Source organism: Gossypium hirsutum, chromosome A01, assembly GCF_007990345.1.
Source record: "Gossypium hirsutum isolate 1008001.06 chromosome A01, Gossypium_hirsutum_v2.1, whole genome shotgun sequence".
Lineage (NCBI taxonomy): Eukaryota > Viridiplantae > Streptophyta > Magnoliopsida > Malvales > Malvaceae > Gossypium > Gossypium hirsutum.
In genome coordinates this window covers 11,939,726-11,957,764 of record NC_053424.1, presented here as the reverse complement: position 1 = coordinate 11,957,764, position 18,039 = coordinate 11,939,726, and the positions used below count along the sequence as shown (strand labels likewise).

The following is an 18,039-nucleotide window of genomic DNA, read 5'->3' as shown; positions in this document are numbered from 1 at the left end:
TGATCTGTTTTTTGTTCGTGAAAAGGTAGCTGATTGAACGGTTGTGGTTGGTGAAGTTCCTGCGTGTGATAAGATTGCTAATGTTCTTACCAAACCGCTTTCGGTGACGTTACTTACTAGGTTTCAGAATTTTCTTCAGGTCTTACATGTGGAGAAGATGGATGAATGTTAAGGATGTGTATTTGTAATTCAAGCAGTTAAGAGTTAGCCAAGTTTGTTACAGACTGTTAGCAAGTCTGTTATAGAGTTGTTAATTCTAAGGTCTATAAATACTTCGTTCCAAGTGCAAAAAGGCAGATTTAAGTCTAAATACAAAATTGATTTCTTCTTTTTCAAAATCTCAAAATAGCTTTTGTTTCTTGAAGTCTCAAGTTTACCTGGTTTTCTTCAGTAGGTTAGGCTTAAACCAAGAGTTGTACTGGCTGAATTGTTAGAATAAAATCATTCTCTAAGTGAGGCTCCGTATAATAGGATTGGGAAACTCAAACCACGTTAACTAATATCATCTTTTGATTCTCTCTTTACTTACCTCTTTGACTCGCGTTTTGGATTTGTGCTTATTTTTCTCATTGTTTTTCTTTTTCTGTTGATGTGCTTGAACAGTTCTGTCCAAACCTTTTTGAACATCGAATTGAACATAGAACAAATCGAAGGTTCTGATAAGTTTTATATCGAGAGTTTTTAGCACTTATTTGTACATTAGAGAACTTGTAATTGAGAGTGCAAACAAGTTTATTACTTAGTTTATTAAAGAGAAAAGCTTAGAGTTAAATAATCTAAATCTTTTAATATAAAAGTGTGGTTGCTATATTGAATTGTGATGAAACTCAAGTTAATAACTAAACAACTTAACATGCATTTATTGGATTTGAGATTCTTATATTTTTTTGTGACGTTAATGTTCTGTTTGGTATTTCATGTATTTGACATAAATTTTGATATGGTAATAAATGATGTCATATAAATCGTGAAATTGTATATTTATATTGTACTTATGAAACTATTTTATGTTATATTGTTTTTAAAATTGTGATGTTACATAAAAATTATGTTGTCGCAACCAAACTATCTAGTTCTCTTAGTACTGTAAGCAATTGATATTTGACTATAAGTTCAAGCAGAAACTAGTTGCCTAACATTCATTGGGATACAGTATTGTGAAGGGCCATCAAAAAGAGTATGCACAAAAATCGTAGCCGTCGCCTCAGTTGGATGATACAAATCCCAAAAGACATAATCCTTCCTATTGGAGCAATATTTCGAAATGGGCACACAAGGGACTTTAGCTTTCAGATCCCCAAGCCCACAACAGGCACTTTCTATCTCATTGAACCCTGCACCCATAAATTGAAAAATTTCAAACCTTTTAACAAAACCTAAAACAATTAAATGACCCACCCAAAAATTGCATAAATTAATTAAACCACAAGTTATATATATATAATACCATAAGAAGATGGTTTTTGGATGACATTTTGCATGATACTATAAGTATCAAAGTAAGAGTAGTTTATGCCTTGAAGCTCTGATTTTAACCCTTTCAACATTGCCTTTAGCTCTTCATTGTATTTGACAGACCAAAAATTGCATTCTTCATTGCATTCATGGGTTTTGTTTTTAACCCTTTCTGCAGGAATACACCCTATCGCTCCGATACCGGTTAAAACGAATTTACGTGCACCAGTTTCGTATAGTCTCTGCCAAAAGAATGATGAAATTTTAGGATCAAGTTTCACTATTTTTTTCCAATGCAAATATCACTTAATTAGTTACCTTGAGTTGTCCTTTTAGGGTGTTGGCCATCGAGTCCACAAATTGTTGTGGGGTGCTCTTCTTTCTAAGATCAGACGATCCAAAATAATCTAATATGTCATTGCTACCGATAACAATGGTGAAAAGGGATTTTGAAAGGTGCTTTTCTGCACCAGGTGATCCCATTTGTTGCACCAAACTTTTATATACTACAATGTAGTTGTCCACTTGTTTTAATAAAGGAATGGATTGACCCTAGAAATTTGGCAAACCATGTGAAACTACAAACCCTAATATAGCTACATTTGAGAAACAATTGATTCGTACACATGACATTTATTAGAGACTTACGTAAGTTTGATCAGTGCCATTGAAGATCCCGGCACCACCTGAGGCGAAGCTAACGCCGTTTATATATGATGATTCATCTGTCTTCTTTAACAAAGAAAGATAGGGTGGTGAACTTGGTAACCCTAATTTTTCAGCTGCCCAAATAACAATATTATGTAAATGGAACAATGTGAATACAATAAATCTAATCCTACTAAGTAGTCAAAGGTGAAGTTACTCTTATGTGTCAGATGTTTTTTATTATTTTATGTGAGTCTTAAATGAAAGTAGGTTGCTTTCAATTTGGGAGATAATCAAATCAAATATTTTCCGAGTTGAAAGGACTTTTGAGATTCACAAATATTTCAAACATTATCTGTAAACTAAAATATTCGTTAAAATTTTCAACTAAGGATAAAGCTGATGAGCATCAATGAATGATACTTTGGCTTTGTTTTAATATTACTACTTAAGAATCTTATTCAACTTTTTATACGTTCAATCAACCCAGATGAGCATCAATACTCTTTTAACTTTTTAAGTAATTCAGCCTTTTTTCTTTTTTTAATTCATAATTGTTATTAAAGCATACATACATTATGAATATTTTGAAACAATAAACTATCGTATTTTGACCCATATCTTCAACAATACTCATGAAAAATTGGTAAATATTTAATCACAGCCTAAGCTTAACAAATATCACAACATGGCAGAAAAGGGTAGTTTATAATGTTGACAAAAGAAAGAAAGAAAGAAAGAAAAAAAGCGATTAATTAAATTTAATTTGCATGGCTACTTTCAGAAAATTCGTAGTGCTTTACGATGAAACTTAATTCAATTATCATCCAAAAACTCATCCCAGTTGTGAAGATTACTTACCAAGCAAATCAGCTGCATTCTTGCCATTACTAAACCTCCCGGTTGGTTTCCTGGTTGGAAAATCGATTCCATTGTGAGGAAAATCTGCTTTTGCAATGGAAACCGGAAGGTAATTGTTGTTCCCTACATCAACCAACGAATCCCCGAAAACAAACACCGCCGGCACCATTTGAGCTCTCGAAAACTCCATTCTCAAACTCAATAAACAAAAGAATAACAAAAACAACAAGAAGTTCTTCACCCTAAAACGTCTACCATCATCCATTTCTTTATTGAAGAAAAAACTTTGGTTTAAAGTGGGAAGATGAAGATGTAAGAGTTTCATATTCTTTTTATAGACAGTGTCGGGTTGAGGACGGAAGAGAGTGGAGCTCTATTCTTTTGAATAAAAAAATTATATGTATATTAAATATTAAATAAAAAATTGTATATTAAATATTAAATAAAAAATTATTTAATATAAAAAATTGATGATTACTAATAGAGAGTGAATGAAACATGTTAATTATTAATAGAGAGTGAATGAAACATGTTACGAAGTTATGTAATAAAATAAAAAGGAATGAATGGGATGCTTTAAGAATATAAAGCTGTAAGCGTGTGTAAGTTGGAGTTGGATGGTGTGTGAGCCCACCACATTGATTCAGACAGAACCCAATGAGTGGTAAGACAGACAACAAACTAATTCAGTTCAGGTGTGGATCCCATTTTCCATTTTCCATTTTCCTACCATTTGATTCATGGTCACGTTCCATGTCTCAGCTTTTATTTTATTTTAAAGCTGGAAATAGATATCATAATAAGCAATCGAATGGCACCGTCCCATACTCGAACTACTTTCCATTTTTTAATTACTTTCTTAGGGTTATTACCCATACTATTTCGGTTTTCTAGTTACTTTCAACTAATTAATAATCAATCATTTTAAATTAGATTTAGTTCACACAATTAATTTGGCTATAGATACATACCCAAACTCCCAAGCTATTCACTGATTTGTGTGGGTTCTTTGTTAGCTACTATAAACAAACAGAACAAATATATCATATATATTAACCTAAAACAATATATTGTTAATAAAACATCCAAACCCAAAAATTAATTTTAAGGCCGGCAAAGCATAAAGAAATTAAATACTGCTATTACAATGTTTGATCTTATCTGACTCATAAACTCTAATTTATATAGTTTTATGCATGGCCAGTGAATCAAAAAATGGCACATCATTGAAAATGAAGGTATATTTATTTCTAAAAAATTTTAAATGATGTGTCATAATCTAGTTCATAGAATTATATAATATATTATCAGGGTTGGGAGTCAACTGAACGAAGAACACGAATGAATAAATAAAGAACCAAGAAATTTGACCAAATAACAGTTATAATTGAAGAAAACCATTGTTCTTTTATGGACAAAATGAATTTGGAAAGCTGGCACAACCCCCCACTATAGCTATTGATCCACAAGGGCAAGTTGGTTGGTGGAAGGCTAGCCGGTGGAGACACTTTGACGCAGCCCAATGAACAATAGATGGGACCATGGTTTTTATCTATTGATGGTGTGATGTACCACCACAAATGAGTGCTTTCAAAGGATAAGAGGCGTGGAGCTCTTTGCAACATAAAGATGCCAAATGGATCACCACTGACTCAACCTGTCTCACTTGCGTTCACGCTTTGTTTCAAGCCCTCTTGATTGTCTTCTTCCTATATATCTGGAGAACTCGACAAAATCTTTGCTTCTATGCTATTTGTCTTGTTTTGGTGCAGGGCCAATACAATTAACTTTTCTTGTTTCAAAGGGAAATTTTTTATGCATAAGAATAGAACCATAAGGGCAGCACCATATTTACAATTATGAAAAAAAAGAACATTCAAATTCATGATATTTCTAACCCTGCTTGATTAATTTCCAACATGCAATGAACATATTTGGTATGTGCTAATACTAAATATACTTGTAACCAAATCCAAATTCAATGCAAAATAAAATAAAAAGGTAGAAACTAATATAATTTTCATAAATCCTAAAGTACAAAATTCATTGTTTCATACACATGATAAAGTTGGAGATGATGATTTCAATACAGTAACCCTTTAAAAAAATGGTTCCGAGTAATTTCAAAATTTACTCTTTAACAATGTCAAAAATTTGAACCTAAATTGCCTAAATCAAGGCCTTCATGGGCAAATAGCAAATCTCGGCCTACATACAGGTGACTGTGACTAGGATAGAAGGCCCAAAAACAGTCCAAATCAGTCCATCTGAATTTTGAGTATGAATAATAGTTCAGTTCGGTTCAGTTTAGTTTAGTTTTTTAAAAAAAAAATCGGTTAATAAGCAATATTTTAGTTTTTTAAAAGCTCAAAACCGAAATCAAATAGGTATTCATATAATTGGACCAAATATACTAAAACCGAAACCGAAACACTATGGTCCAAAAACTCTTTGAATGTGTCATTCGTTCAATGTTCATTCAAGCAACTTCAGCCACAGCATGCATGGCATAAGCAATTACCATGGTGTCTGAAAGCTGAATGTAATCTGCACCTGATACGCATTTACACTTCCAGTAGCTCCTTCAATAACGACTTGAAGCTATCCTCATTGCAGCCGTTACAAGGTATAATCTGCATTTCAGAACAGAGTACCAGAACTTTGAAAGGATGCAAATGTTTCAGAATCTCGGGGTCTCGATCATAGTCCTGGTATAATAGAGTTTAACATGTTTAAAGGATTCGTATCAAGAGAAACCTTCTGTACGCATCAAAGCCAGCTTTCTCGGTTACTCACTTTTTCTGTAACTATAACAATTGGCTTATAACCAAACTTGTCCTCGAGTTGTCTAAGCCGCTCTCTCATCATATGAATATCCTAGGTTTCATCGACATCACGAAACCAGAACATGATTGCATGGAAAATAGATCTAGGATATAAAGTCACGAAACCAGAACATGATTGCATGGAAAATAGATCTAGGATATAAAGAATGAAAAACGGCAGACTAAAATGATCAGTTAGGAGTCTAACAAGGTCTGTGTCTTTTACCCATTGTTCTTGCAAAGAGATTAAAGTTGTCTCCAGACAAGTTTAAATAAAGGAGGAGCACTGTACCTTAAGTTGAAACGAGTAATGGTCACTGAAGTCAAATCGATCGACAAATAATGGTCCTATCTGCAGCAAGTTATTGAACAGAGTAAAATTCCTTCATAGAGATGAATATGAAAGAAATAAGTGATGTAGAAGACTCTCCACTATGCATCACATGTTAACTAAACCGGAAAATAAATAACATTAATAGTAATACCTTTTCCATCGCCCGCACAAAAGCATCGGGAGAACCGATTGCAGAAACACATAAGACAACTGCATCGAGCACAGCTCCCAAATGCATCTTTGTGCTTATATTTCTCAGTTCAAAGAAATATGAGGGAGTCATTCTGGTGTAAAAAATAGGAAGTGACTCCTTGATTTCTTGAACCACTAACTTGATATCTTTGAGCTTTTGTTCCAACACCTGCATGATTTTAAGCATGAGCTTTTAGTCAACTCCTTAACATAGTCCACCTACAAAAACATAAGCCAAACTATGCAGAAATTTTATTGAAGAATGAGAAATTATCTTTTAGAAAAGTACAACTTGAAAGATCAGTTCATCATACCAGGTCAGCATGATGGACTACAGCAATATTGGCACGTTTGATTGCTATTAAAGGTTCTCTTAAGGGTCCAAGAGGAAGTAGTTTGCAGTTTCCCCAAGGCATTAGTCCGTTAATCATTACAATTTCTAGGTCACGACATAAGCTCCAATGCTGCCTTCCATACACATGAGATGATTACTTATCAGCATATAAATGTTTTTTTTGCTTAAAAATTACCCAGATAAAGGGAAATGCAGAAACTAAATATAAAAGCATATCAAATCCTAAAACAAGAACTGCTGGCATAAAAATGAATTCATCAGCTTAGCAAGAAATAGGGAACTACCAAGAGAAGTTATTTGGCCATATAATTTCTTGTTAATATACAAAAACTAGCTAAGAGATAATTACTACGTAATAAGACATGCAATAGAACAATGCGAGGAATACGAAAGAAACTGTCATACTCATACCTGCATACCATCGTCTAAAACTGCTGCACCAATTTTTTGTGAACCAACATGACTTCCCATTTTTGGGTCAAGATAGGTTCTCTCAAAGAATTTACTACCACGGTAATCTACATATCCATATTTTTCAAAGAACAAATTGGCAGTGGCCACCCTATTTGCACCTACACCAACTTTTACAGGTCCCCCAAGTAGATGCCTTTTTAGCATTTTAGCTTCATCTCCACCGGCATAGCCCTTCAAGAGAACCAAATTTTATAATGGAGTTGCAAATTGAAAGTGACAATAACCGAGATAAAAGTTAGCTCTATTCTTGGCCGCTAAACATCGAAATTCAAAACTCAAAACAATTAGAATCCACTCAAACTTACTTAAACCCAATGGTCAATCTTCCACATCAAGAAACCGATATAAATATTACAGCTACAATGTACAAACTATCTCAATGGCTGAAAAGCAAGCAAACCAATCCCTTAAGGTTGCCAAAACCTGGGTCAACCTTACCCAGTTAGGAACTATACCGATATCGAAACCCAAAATGATCCGCACCTAAATAAACATAAAGCCTAATAACCCCCCAGGAACAAGACTTCAAACCCAACCTGATCAGTGCATAAATCGGCAATAAAAAGGTTACCAACCCGACCCGATTTTATTTGAAAAGGTTGATGATCCAATTCCAAATTGACTCATATTCAAACCCATGCAGACCTCCTAACCTACCATATGAAGAATCAAGTACAACAATGAATAGTGCAAAAAAAACAAGTACAAAAATGAAAATAATTGAGGAAAAAACAGAATACCCTCGTCAAAATGAGAGGTGAAATTCCATAATCAGCTAAGCGTTTAGCTATGAACTCAGCCATTGGGGTCTTTCCATTTCCTCCCCACGTCAAATTCCCAACACTGATTACCGGCACTGGCAACCTTCAAAAACAAAAACCCAATAAAGTAAACAAAACAAACAAATAATTAACTTGAAGGTAATATCCTCCAAACTAAGCTTTAATATATAATTAATGAGGGGGAGTGTGTCGTATGGACCTGTTCTTAGAGAAGAAACCAGAGCGGTAAAGAGACTGACGAGTATAGAGAAGGGCGCCGTAGAGAGACGAAGACAAGGAAAGGAAAGGAATAAGAGAGAGATGAAGCTTGGAAAACTTAGCTTGGTGTCGGTAGTAGGCGATCTCTTTCACTGCTTGCTTCAGTTTCTCCATTATTGGCAACCAAAGGAAAGAGCACTAAACAACACAGGAAGAAGAGGGAAACAATGGAGGGAATAGTCGAATAGAGGGTAGTTTTGTCAATGACGTACAAAAGGTTTAAATATGACCACAGTCCCTGTACTTTAACGAAATTTAAAATTTAATTTTCGTAATTTAGACATTGAATCTCCAACGATAATTCTGTTTAATTTCGTGTGTATATGTGACAATTATTAATAAATAAATAAATAAATTTTTAGCATTCAATGATCAAACTTTTTGTTAATTTAGTATTTATTTTTTAAAATTATAAAATCTAAAATCTAAAAAATAAAATATTTCAATATTTTTAATAAAAAAACTATAAGAAATAAGAAGTAATTAAATTAAGGTAGATTTTTTCAGATAAATTAGTGTTACTAATATAATAATTAATTAATTTAAATAAACATAAGTGATATAATTTTTATTTTTTAGTAAAAGTAGAATAAATTTTTGTCGTTAATAAAAAATGAAAAAAGGTCCTAAATTTATTTATACTTGAACCCATGTCTAACTATTACTTAAATTTAAACTTTAAAATCTTTGTTTTTAACTTTCCCATTTAAAACAAATTTTCTAATTTTCTCTCATTTTTCAAAAATTAATCTTTAGTTTTTCTACTGAACACATTTTGTTTAGGCAATTACGTGAGGAGCCACCAGATATAATTTTTTTTTCTAAGGAGAATCAAAGATTGAGGGCTACATACATCATGATAAAAAATAAATAGAATAAAATAAGAACAAAAATACTGAGTTTTGTCAATATTTGCATGAAGGAAACCTTAAAAAGTACTGGTAACTCTTACACGTCAGCATTTGTTTATGGCAATTTGTATAATTTTGACCATAAATGTTTTAAGTATTCAATTAGATTCATTTGTATCTTTTTTTTTATATAATATTAAGTTAAAGTAGTACAGCTTGAATTCGTGTCAAATTGCTATATAATAAAAACTCTAATCATCAGTCCATTCAAATTAAAATCAAAATTTGTTTACGTTAAATCTTAAGTTTTTAATGAAACAATATAGATTTACCTACCTAAATTAAAATTAAAAGTTTAGAACCCAACCCAATTTAAAAAAATTATAAAACCCACGTGACCTAAAAATATTTCTTTCTTTTGTTAGTGTTCTTAAGGACAGAAAGAGATAAACAACTCTAGGTAATTTGCTGATGGATAAATCGATGTGTTCACTTGGTTAGATGTCAACCCTGCGATGATAGTATATTCCTTGAATTTCGACCCAAATGTTAAGCCACTCAAATAGAAGAAATTGAGGATCACCCTAGTAGTGGTTCATGCTATGAGAGTAGAGGTGGACAAACTAGTAGCTTTAAGAAATGATATACCTAGAATGAGTTTCCAATGTTATGATAATAAAGAACAAACATTAAGAATGTGTGTAAATTTCACCAGACTATGCAAGGCATTCCCTAAAGATAGCTTCTCTCTACCGTCCATAAATAGGCTAGTTGATGCCTCAGTTAGTCATAAGTACATAAGCTTCATAGATGTCTTTTCTAGGTATAATCAAATCATGATGGTTATGAAGATCAAAAGAAAGCTTCCTTTATCATGAAGGATTGATTGCTTTGTTTCAAAGTACTGTCATTTGGGTAAAGAATGCATGTGCCACTTGTCAATAGTTAATAAATTCAACTGGAAAGAATACGAAAGTCTATGTTAATAATATATTGGTCAATAGTGATTTTATGGAATAAAATGTTTGAGACCTTTTAAGAAGTGTTCCATGTGCTTAGGGAATACACTACGTAGTTAAATGCAACAAATTGTGCATTTAGTCTTGGTATTAATGATTTCTAATGAGGCAGTGATGTAAACTCAAAAAGGATACATGTTATACTTGATATGAATCTATCGAAATATATAAGAAATTTAATTGTTAACAAGAAGTGTAGTCACCTTGAATAAATTCATCTTAAAATGGTCGAAAGATGTTTACTATTTCAAGGCCCTTAATACTCCTCTCCGATGGAGCAAGGCATGCTAAACATCTTTTGAGCAATTAAAAGTCTATTTATATGTCTTTTGAACTCTCTCAGAGATGTTTTATTGTACCTAGTGTTACTTCACCTCATATTGGTACCTTGCTAAGATCATAAACCTCGCCTACCTATATGGTGTGCTCAGCACGTGGACCTTTTTTTACTTTGTTGTCTAGTCTCTTCTCTTTATGTATAACAAATGAATCCTCATCAAGTACACACAATATATCACTGTCTAGTTGCCAAACTTATAAATTTAATCCTTCTCGACTAGAAAACTATCCAACTCCCTAATTAACATACCTAGGAGAACCTTTTTGGCCACATGTCGAGGCCAGAGGATAGCCCATAGCCTCATTCCTCACTATCAAAGTCAAAACACCACTTTTTTATGCCAAAGCTTTGCCCAATCGTCCTCAACTAGCTCAGCTCTTCACATGGCTCTTCTCCACCATGTGAACTTTTGCCTCATCTGCCTTCTTATTATTTGTATCAACAAACTCCAATTTACAGTGTCTCGAGTCAAATAGTCCCCTGAGATATTTGTTGATTCCCAACAACCATATCTGACTTAGCATCTGAGTTCATAGTGTTGGTAATGCAAAATCAGAAATATTTTTTAAAAATATTTTTTGTTGTAGAATATTTTTTGATTGAGGAAAAACCTTTGACTGTTGTAGAATATTTTCTGTTAAGGAAAATCCTCTACTATTTTTGGAAACTAATACTGTTATTTTACCATTTTTCCCTTCTGAAAATAATATAAATAGAAGGTTATTCTACTAATTTTTCGCAACAGAGAAAACCAAGAAAACTCAGTTATCTATTTTCTCTTTCGTTCTTGCTCTCTAAAAATTCTGATGTTTTACTAAATTACATTAGTGCAGTATTCTGTCTAGGAGATTGGATTTTAAACGGGACCATCTGTGACCCCTCCGATCTTTCATGGGAATTGAACCTAGTGTGGTTTACTCGAGTTTCTTCCAGTTTATTTCCCAACTTTTACGAGAAGAGCATTCCTTTTGAGTTTCATCTTCCTCATACAAGTGTACGAATTTGGAAGTATTATGTTAAACTTGGGGGCTAACGTCCATTTTCGATTACATCGATCAAGGCAAAATCACTTCTAAGGCAGTAGTTCTTCCACTACACAGTGATTGCTTTATTTATTTACACTTAGTTTGCTTTCTTGCAGTGTTAACGATTTTGTATGCAGTAGTATATTTCTAACTATTCAGAATTGATTTCTTTACTTCTGTTTAAACATGAGAATTGTTTTCGTTTCCCACTGTTGGAACCAATAAAGGCTCCTATAAGCAATTTAGAAGTCGATCTTGTAACATGAGTAGAGGGATTTAAAGTGTTGGAACGTGAGTTTGTCTTTGTTGATTCAGATCTTGGGTGGTTTAATTCTTATTTTCCTGTTCTAAGTTGAGAGTTGAGCCTAAGAGATTTGATTGTAAACTCTGGGATCGTGAAATCCTAAAAGGTCTTAGGGTTCAAATCTCGAAAGAGAGAAAAAAAATAGACAATGGAGGGAAAATTGGATTTATAAATATGTTAGTGTGATATTGAGGCAATCGGTTTGAAGGCACCTAAGTAGTACAAAAGTGTGCCTAAGTAGCATTGGAGTAGTTGCAAACTCTATTTGTGTTGGCTAGTGGGCTATTGCGGTCAAGATGGGCTTGGAAGGTCTAGTAAGCTTAAGTTTGAGGGGGTTAGAGGACCCTTACGTTTGAGTTGCTTGGAGGACCCTTGAGTTTGAGTTGGTCGAAGGACCATGAGCGAATCGTTGAATCCTTGTGTTTGAGATAGGGCTTACAATGCCTTTATCCATGATGAGCTACTAATACATGAGATTTGTGGAGCTAGTCCAAGTGTCACATAAATTTTAACTAAATTAGACTAGAGGATTATCAAGTCTGAAAGCTTGAACAAGAGAACTAATGGGGGATGTCTTGTTCAGGTAACCTATGAGATTGTGCAGCATAGAGTTTGCGTGAATGAGCATTAAAGTCCAAAATTGATATAGAGATTGACCTAGTTCGTTGGTGTCGCATGTGTTGTGGTTGGCCAAAATGGCCATACCCAATGGGGTGACCATGGAGGGATCGAGAGGGCCTAAGTTGGAGATGGCCAATGTGTCTGAATTTCCCATGTTGAGAACTTTAGTGTTGGGGTCGAAAGAATGCGATTGGTGCCACATCTAGAAGGATGCATTTTTAAGTATCAAAAGCATAGTAATATTCAATCGACAAAAGGTGTAACACCCCCTAACCCCAAACCGTCATCGGAATAGGGTTACAAGACATTACCGGACTTATACACTAGCATTTATAAAAATTGAGTCATAAATTTGCATTTCCAAATCGCAACTTCTCAAATTATACTATAAAGTCCCTAATATGGGTCTACTGGGCCCAATACATGCTTTAAAAGTAATTTGAGATTAAACCGGTAACTTTGGAAATTTTACCTTGAAGATAGGGGCACACGCCTGTGTGGCCTAGGACATGGCAGTGTGGCTAGCCCGTAGGGTTCCCATGGTCGTGGGGCCAGGCCATGGGCAGATCTGACTTGCACACACGACCGTGAGGACAGCTCATGTGACATAAACAGAGAGCCACACGGCCTGAGCACACACCCATGTGACTTGGCCGTGTGAAAACATGATTTTTGATCATTTTTAAGCTATTTTCACATGCTAAACACATCTAATTCATGCCCAAACATTTACTAATAGTTCTTAAATCAAATATCATTCTTTATACCATTCAAACTTAGCAAATATTCATTCAATCACTTCAATACCTCTTAAAGATTATGTACCACAATTCATATCATAATTATACTGCATTATCATACTAGTCAAACTCATGTAAGTTTAACTTCCAAAATATGCACATTTTATACCATGTTTCAACATCTTTCATGCTCATTCTTATCATTTACAAAATAAAATCTTATCAGCTTAGGTACATGCCAATTTACCAAAAGAAAGGTACTTCACCACTTTGAGTTGGGGATTGGCTTGGATGCTGAGTCCTTAACTTTCTTTCGTACCTAATCCTGCGTACGGCAAAACAAACCGTACGCTGATTACACACTCAGTGGTATTTCTATAAACTAATGCTTAGAACAATAATAAGCCGTATATATGTATTGTAACTTAAAAGATTTACTTTCATAACCTTAATAACTTAATCTCTTGTATTCATCTTATAGCTCTTAAATGTAATTAAGCAATTCTTTATATATGTTTCATATCATTCGATACCTTTTAATAACCATATAGCAGTCACAGTCACATAATCAATAGTAGTCAGTATTTGTCTTCAGTACTTTCATTTACCCCTATTAACATAACTCGGACCTAAACGGATACGCGGATCCAACCCACACACCGGGGATAATATACAGTGTTTCATCGACTGAAACCTGAATACATCGTAGGGTAACAATAACAGTAACAGCCATAGTCAGGTACGAAGTACCTCTTCGGAACGAATCCGGAATAGTTACAGTAGTCAACACATATAGTGCCTCATCGACACACAGTCAGAATATCCCTGAGCACTTCCAATCCTATGGCATGCCAATTGTATCCGACTAGCCCGACACTGTTAATATGATATTCAAATTGTTTCATTTCAATACAGAAGTAGTAACAGTTTCCATCATATCATTCATTATACATTCTAACTATTAAAAATAACAATTACATTGTATTAAATCATTAACTATAGTTTATAGAAATACAAACTGAGATTCTCAGGTTTGTTCGATATACTCGTTCACTTTCTCCTTTCCCTTTTTCGATGACGTTTCTGGTGCTACGTTGGCTACATAAAATTTAACATTTAAAATTATCAATATATGTTATTTAATAACACACTCTTTAATTTCCATGTAACTTTTACATAAATTTCAAGTTAGTCCTTCCACCATAACCATTCTTTTTCTTCAAAATAAATCCTATATTTTCATTCAACTATCACTTTAAACAAGTTTCAACTCTTCATATTCAATATAAAACATCAATTCTACAATTTAGACAATTTAATCCCTATTATAACAAAACTTATATCTCTTTTTATTATTTAATCCTTCTCCTACTTCTAACTTGAATTTCTATCATTTTATCTCATAATTCTTCAATTTATACAACTTAATCAATATATAAAAATTCACTATCTTCCTAAATTTCAACATAACTCAAATAGTATTTCTTCTTAGGATTCCATAGACACCAAAATTACAAGAAAAGGGATTAAATTAACTTACCAATCAAGCTTGAAATCCTAAAACCCTAATTTTCCCTTTTCTTTTTCTTTCCCTTTTTCCTTCTTTCTTTCCCTGCTAATCGTGCCTTCTTTCTTTCTTTCTTTTTTATTTCATTTATTTATTCTTTTATTATATTATTAACTAATATATTATTATAATTATTAATCTCTTAAATAATAAGTAAATACATTTATTTACATACATTTGTACCAATTATAATAATACAAATGTATTTATACTTATCACACACTTGTCACATAAGGCTTATTTGCTAATTTAGTCCTTTGACTTTTCTATAGTTTATAATTAAACTTTCACACTTTATTCAATTTAATCCATATACTTAATTAACCCTAATTAAGCTAAATTTACTTAATTAAAATCTAATTAACCTCTCATTTAACTTCGTAAATATTTCTAATAAATATTTATGAATCTAATTTTCAAAATCGAAAACCCAAAAACTCACTTTTCCAATGACCTTAAAATTTGGATCGTTACAAAGGGTCATACCATTAAGGGTTCCTCAAGGTTGCAACTTAATTATTATATGTTGTGGCATTGAGCGTAAGTGTTCGATGGAGGAATTGGCGTAAACAAGACTACATCAACGATTGAAATGTTGACTTGACGCAACAAGGTTACTAAAATTGTGGCTTCATGTCAATGAGGGCATCGACATAGTAAGTGGGGGATAGTGTCATGGTTTGTAAGTTACTATGCTATCAAGGTTAAACTATCCCCAAATAATTTTGAGTGAAATTAAAATATAATAACTTGGAAGTTGGAATTTGTCGGATATTCTTCAGTTCTAGAGAGATATTGTGATGCAAACTGGGTAACTAATAAAGTTAGCTCTGTAAGTGGGTATGTTTTTATTTTAGATGGAGCAAATATTTCTTGGAAGTCTACTAAACAGATGTGTATTTCTCACTCCATAATGGAATCAAAGTTTATAACTCTTGACTGAGTTGGGCAAAAGGCCGAGTTGCTCAGGAATATGCTTGCAAATATTACTTTATGGGGGAAACCTACACCTCTTGTGTCCTTATTATATGATTCACAAGTCGCCGCTTGTGTTGCTCAAAACCAGGCTTACAATGGCAAGAAAAGACATTTACAAATAAGACATGAATATGTGAGACACTTAATAAAGAATGGAGCACTCACCATGGAGTATGTAAAATCTAAGAGGAACCTAGCTAATCCACTAACCAAAGGGTTATGCAGGAAAATGGTTATTAATTTGTTGAGGAGGATGGATCTTAAGCCCACTGGTTGAGGAATTCATGGTGGATACCCAACTTAATCTTCAAAGTTCAATGTGGTCAAACGAAACCATGGAAAGACTCATAGTGTACATCTTTACCTATCCCTAAGGCGCACAATGTACATGCATAAGGATGAGCTCATTGCTCTTAATGAGTTCATAGCCTAGAGTTTGGGTGGTCCTAGTGAGACAGACTTAATGAATTAATTGAATTATAAAACTGAAAGGTTGAGCATATTAAATGCTCTTAAAGAATTTAATTCCAGTGTTTGGGTGGTTTTATTGAGACAGACTTGATGAATTCATCGAATTATAAAACTCAGAGGTTGAGCTTATTAAATGCTCTTAATAATTTCATAGCCTTGGTTCGGGTGATCTATACTAAGATAGACTTTATGAAATCACCTACGTAAGTGTGAAGGATTATCCACCTTTTATTAAAAACGTTGGGCTATTTTTCTAGAGCACTTACCAGTATCCCAAGGTCTATTGGCTAAATTGTTGATCTATTGCGGAACTCAATTGGACTTGAGATTAGTCATGTGTCATGAGTTAACCCCTATATTAACAAGTTCAATATTCGTTCACTTGTTAAAGAGAAGAGTCACTCATTTCACTACGTATTAGTTCAAAACCACAAGATACTAGAGCTTAAGCGACTAATTTCACTATTGCTCTTCTCATGTTTTACCTTTTCTTACGTTTACAAAATGTTCCAATTCTTTTGCATTAGTGGGGTAATGTTGGTAATACAAATCAGAAATATTTTTCAAAATATTTTCTGTTGTAGAATATTTTCGATTGAGGAAGATCCTCTACTATTTTTGGAAACTAACACTTTATTTTACCATTTGCCCCTTCTAAAAACAATGTAAATAGCATACTATTCTACTCATTTTTCACAACAAATAAAAATAAGAAAACTCAATTCTCTCTTTTCTCTCCCGTTCTTGCTCTCTAAAAATTCTGAAGTTTTACTAAATTACATTAGTGCAATATTCTGTCTAGGAGATTAGATTTTAAGCGGGACCATCTATGGCCCCTCAAATCTTTCCTGGGAATTGAACCTAGTGTGGTTTACCCGAGTTTGTTCCAATTTATCTCCCGCCTTTTACGAGAAGAGTAATCCTTTTGAGTTTCATCTTCCTAATTCAAGTGTACGAATTTGGAAATACTGTGTTAATTTTGAGGGGTGACGTCCATTTCCAATTACACCGATCAAAACGAAATCACTTCTAAGATAGTGATTCTTCAACGATACAATGATTGCTTTATTTATTTACACTTAATTTAGTTTCCAACACTTTTATTTACAATAATATATTTCCAAACATAAAAATATTTACAATCGCGGTTGTTGCCCCACTAAAATCTTAAAATAAATGCTCCGTATTTATGTAATTACAAGAATTTAAAGAAAATATTAATAATCATTTCATTTTAAATCAAGAAAATCCACATTCCATTCACAAAATAATCTATAATAATTACATATATTCAATTTTTTACATCCGGGCAGCGCGGAACAATGCATTAACGAGCGAGTACTTTTACAGTATTTCTTTTATTACGTCGAAATAAAAGTAATCTTAAATTATCAAAATCAAAGATCAGGAATATTGAAGCATACTTTTCTAACAAATGAAACAAACGGTTCAGAACTCAGAAACATCTAATGTTGTTCCCAGAAGTCTGGCCTGTTAGCTATCAAAATAAACAACCCAGACATAAAACAACAATAACCCATTATCAAACAATCTACAGGTTATCCCTCTACAGTGTGTACATATATATATGTATATGAACGATATAGGTAAACACAGTTAGGTCGTTGAAGCTCTTCTGACGGAAAGAATGGCGAGGAAATTCCGATTGCTTTGCTTTGGTTTGTTGTTGGTGGAGGTCGACATCATATTCTTCTTCCCAGGTTTCTTCTGATTCCGAAGAACACAAACATCGCCATGGCAAATATATTTGGATTCGGAAGATTCTGTAAAGCAGCCGAAGATGTTTTGCAGCAAAGCCATGGAAGCTAGAAGTTTATGCTTCGAAGTAGAAGAAGATGTATTATCATTCATCATTCATGGTTTTATACCGACAGATTTATAAAGGGTAGATGGCATGGCATATGAAATTATGGTTGGG

At 33.4% G+C, this 18,039-nt stretch overlaps 2 protein-coding genes across 8 annotated transcripts; both read right to left on the bottom strand.

The window, feature by feature from the left end:
• Positions 1-992: 992 nt before the first annotated feature.
• Positions 993-3,513, bottom strand: LOC107916672 (GDSL esterase/lipase At5g55050). Its single transcript, XM_016846002.2, has 5 exons — positions 2,965-3,513; positions 2,104-2,237; positions 1,774-2,007; positions 1,448-1,697; positions 993-1,334 (listed from the first exon to the last, which is right to left on the bottom strand). Exons 1-5 carry the CDS (start codon positions 3,287-3,289, stop codon positions 1,114-1,116), a joined length of 1,164 nt encoding a protein of 387 aa, XP_016701491.2. The 5' UTR covers positions 3,290-3,513; the 3' UTR covers positions 993-1,113.
• Positions 3,514-4,953: 1,440 nt separating this feature from the next.
• On the bottom strand, positions 4,954-8,361 carry LOC107916670 (probable tetraacyldisaccharide 4'-kinase, mitochondrial). Of its 7 annotated transcripts, XM_016845998.2 has the most exons (8): positions 8,126-8,361; positions 7,885-8,008; positions 7,082-7,315; positions 6,630-6,779; positions 6,275-6,484; positions 6,082-6,141; positions 5,761-5,841; positions 4,954-5,672 (listed from the first exon to the last, which is right to left on the bottom strand). In XM_016845998.2, the coding sequence occupies exons 1-8, from the start codon at positions 8,296-8,298 to the stop codon at positions 5,529-5,531; spliced, it is 1,176 nt and encodes a 391-aa protein (XP_016701487.1). In that variant the 5' UTR covers positions 8,299-8,361; the 3' UTR covers positions 4,954-5,528. The 7 variants fall into 7 exon arrangements, with proteins under 7 accessions (XP_016701487.1, XP_016701488.1, XP_016701490.1 ...); XM_016845999.2 differs by lacking the exon at positions 5,761-5,841; XM_016846001.2 differs by lacking the exon at positions 5,761-5,841 and having other exon boundaries at positions 4,954-5,597.
• Between the last annotated feature and the right edge of the window lie 9,678 nt (positions 8,362-18,039).

Bases quoted from the DNA above. Each gene is read 5' to 3' on its own strand.
- LOC107916672 (XM_016846002.2), bottom strand. From the start codon at position 3,289: ATGAAACTCTTACATCTTCATCTTCCCACTTTAAACCAAAGTTTTTTC. The intron at 2,008-2,103 runs GTAAGTCTCTAA...CCAAATTTCTAG, and splicing joins ATGGCACTGATCAAACTTAC to GGTCAATCCATTCCTTTATT. The intron at 1,698-1,773 runs GTAACTAATTAA...TTCTTTTGGCAG, and splicing joins CCCTAAAAGGACAACTCAAG to AGACTATACGAAACTGGTGC.
- LOC107916670 (XM_016845998.2), bottom strand. From the start codon at position 8,298: ATGGAGAAACTGAAGCAAGCAGTGAAAGAGATCGCCTACTACCGACAC. The intron at 8,009-8,125 runs GTCCATACGACA...TTGTTTTTGAAG, and splicing joins GGTTTCTTCTCTAAGAACAG to GTTGCCAGTGCCGGTAATCA. The intron at 7,316-7,884 runs GTATTCTGTTTT...GTTCTCTTGAAG, and splicing joins CACCTCTCATTTTGACGAGG to GGCTATGCCGGTGGAGATGA.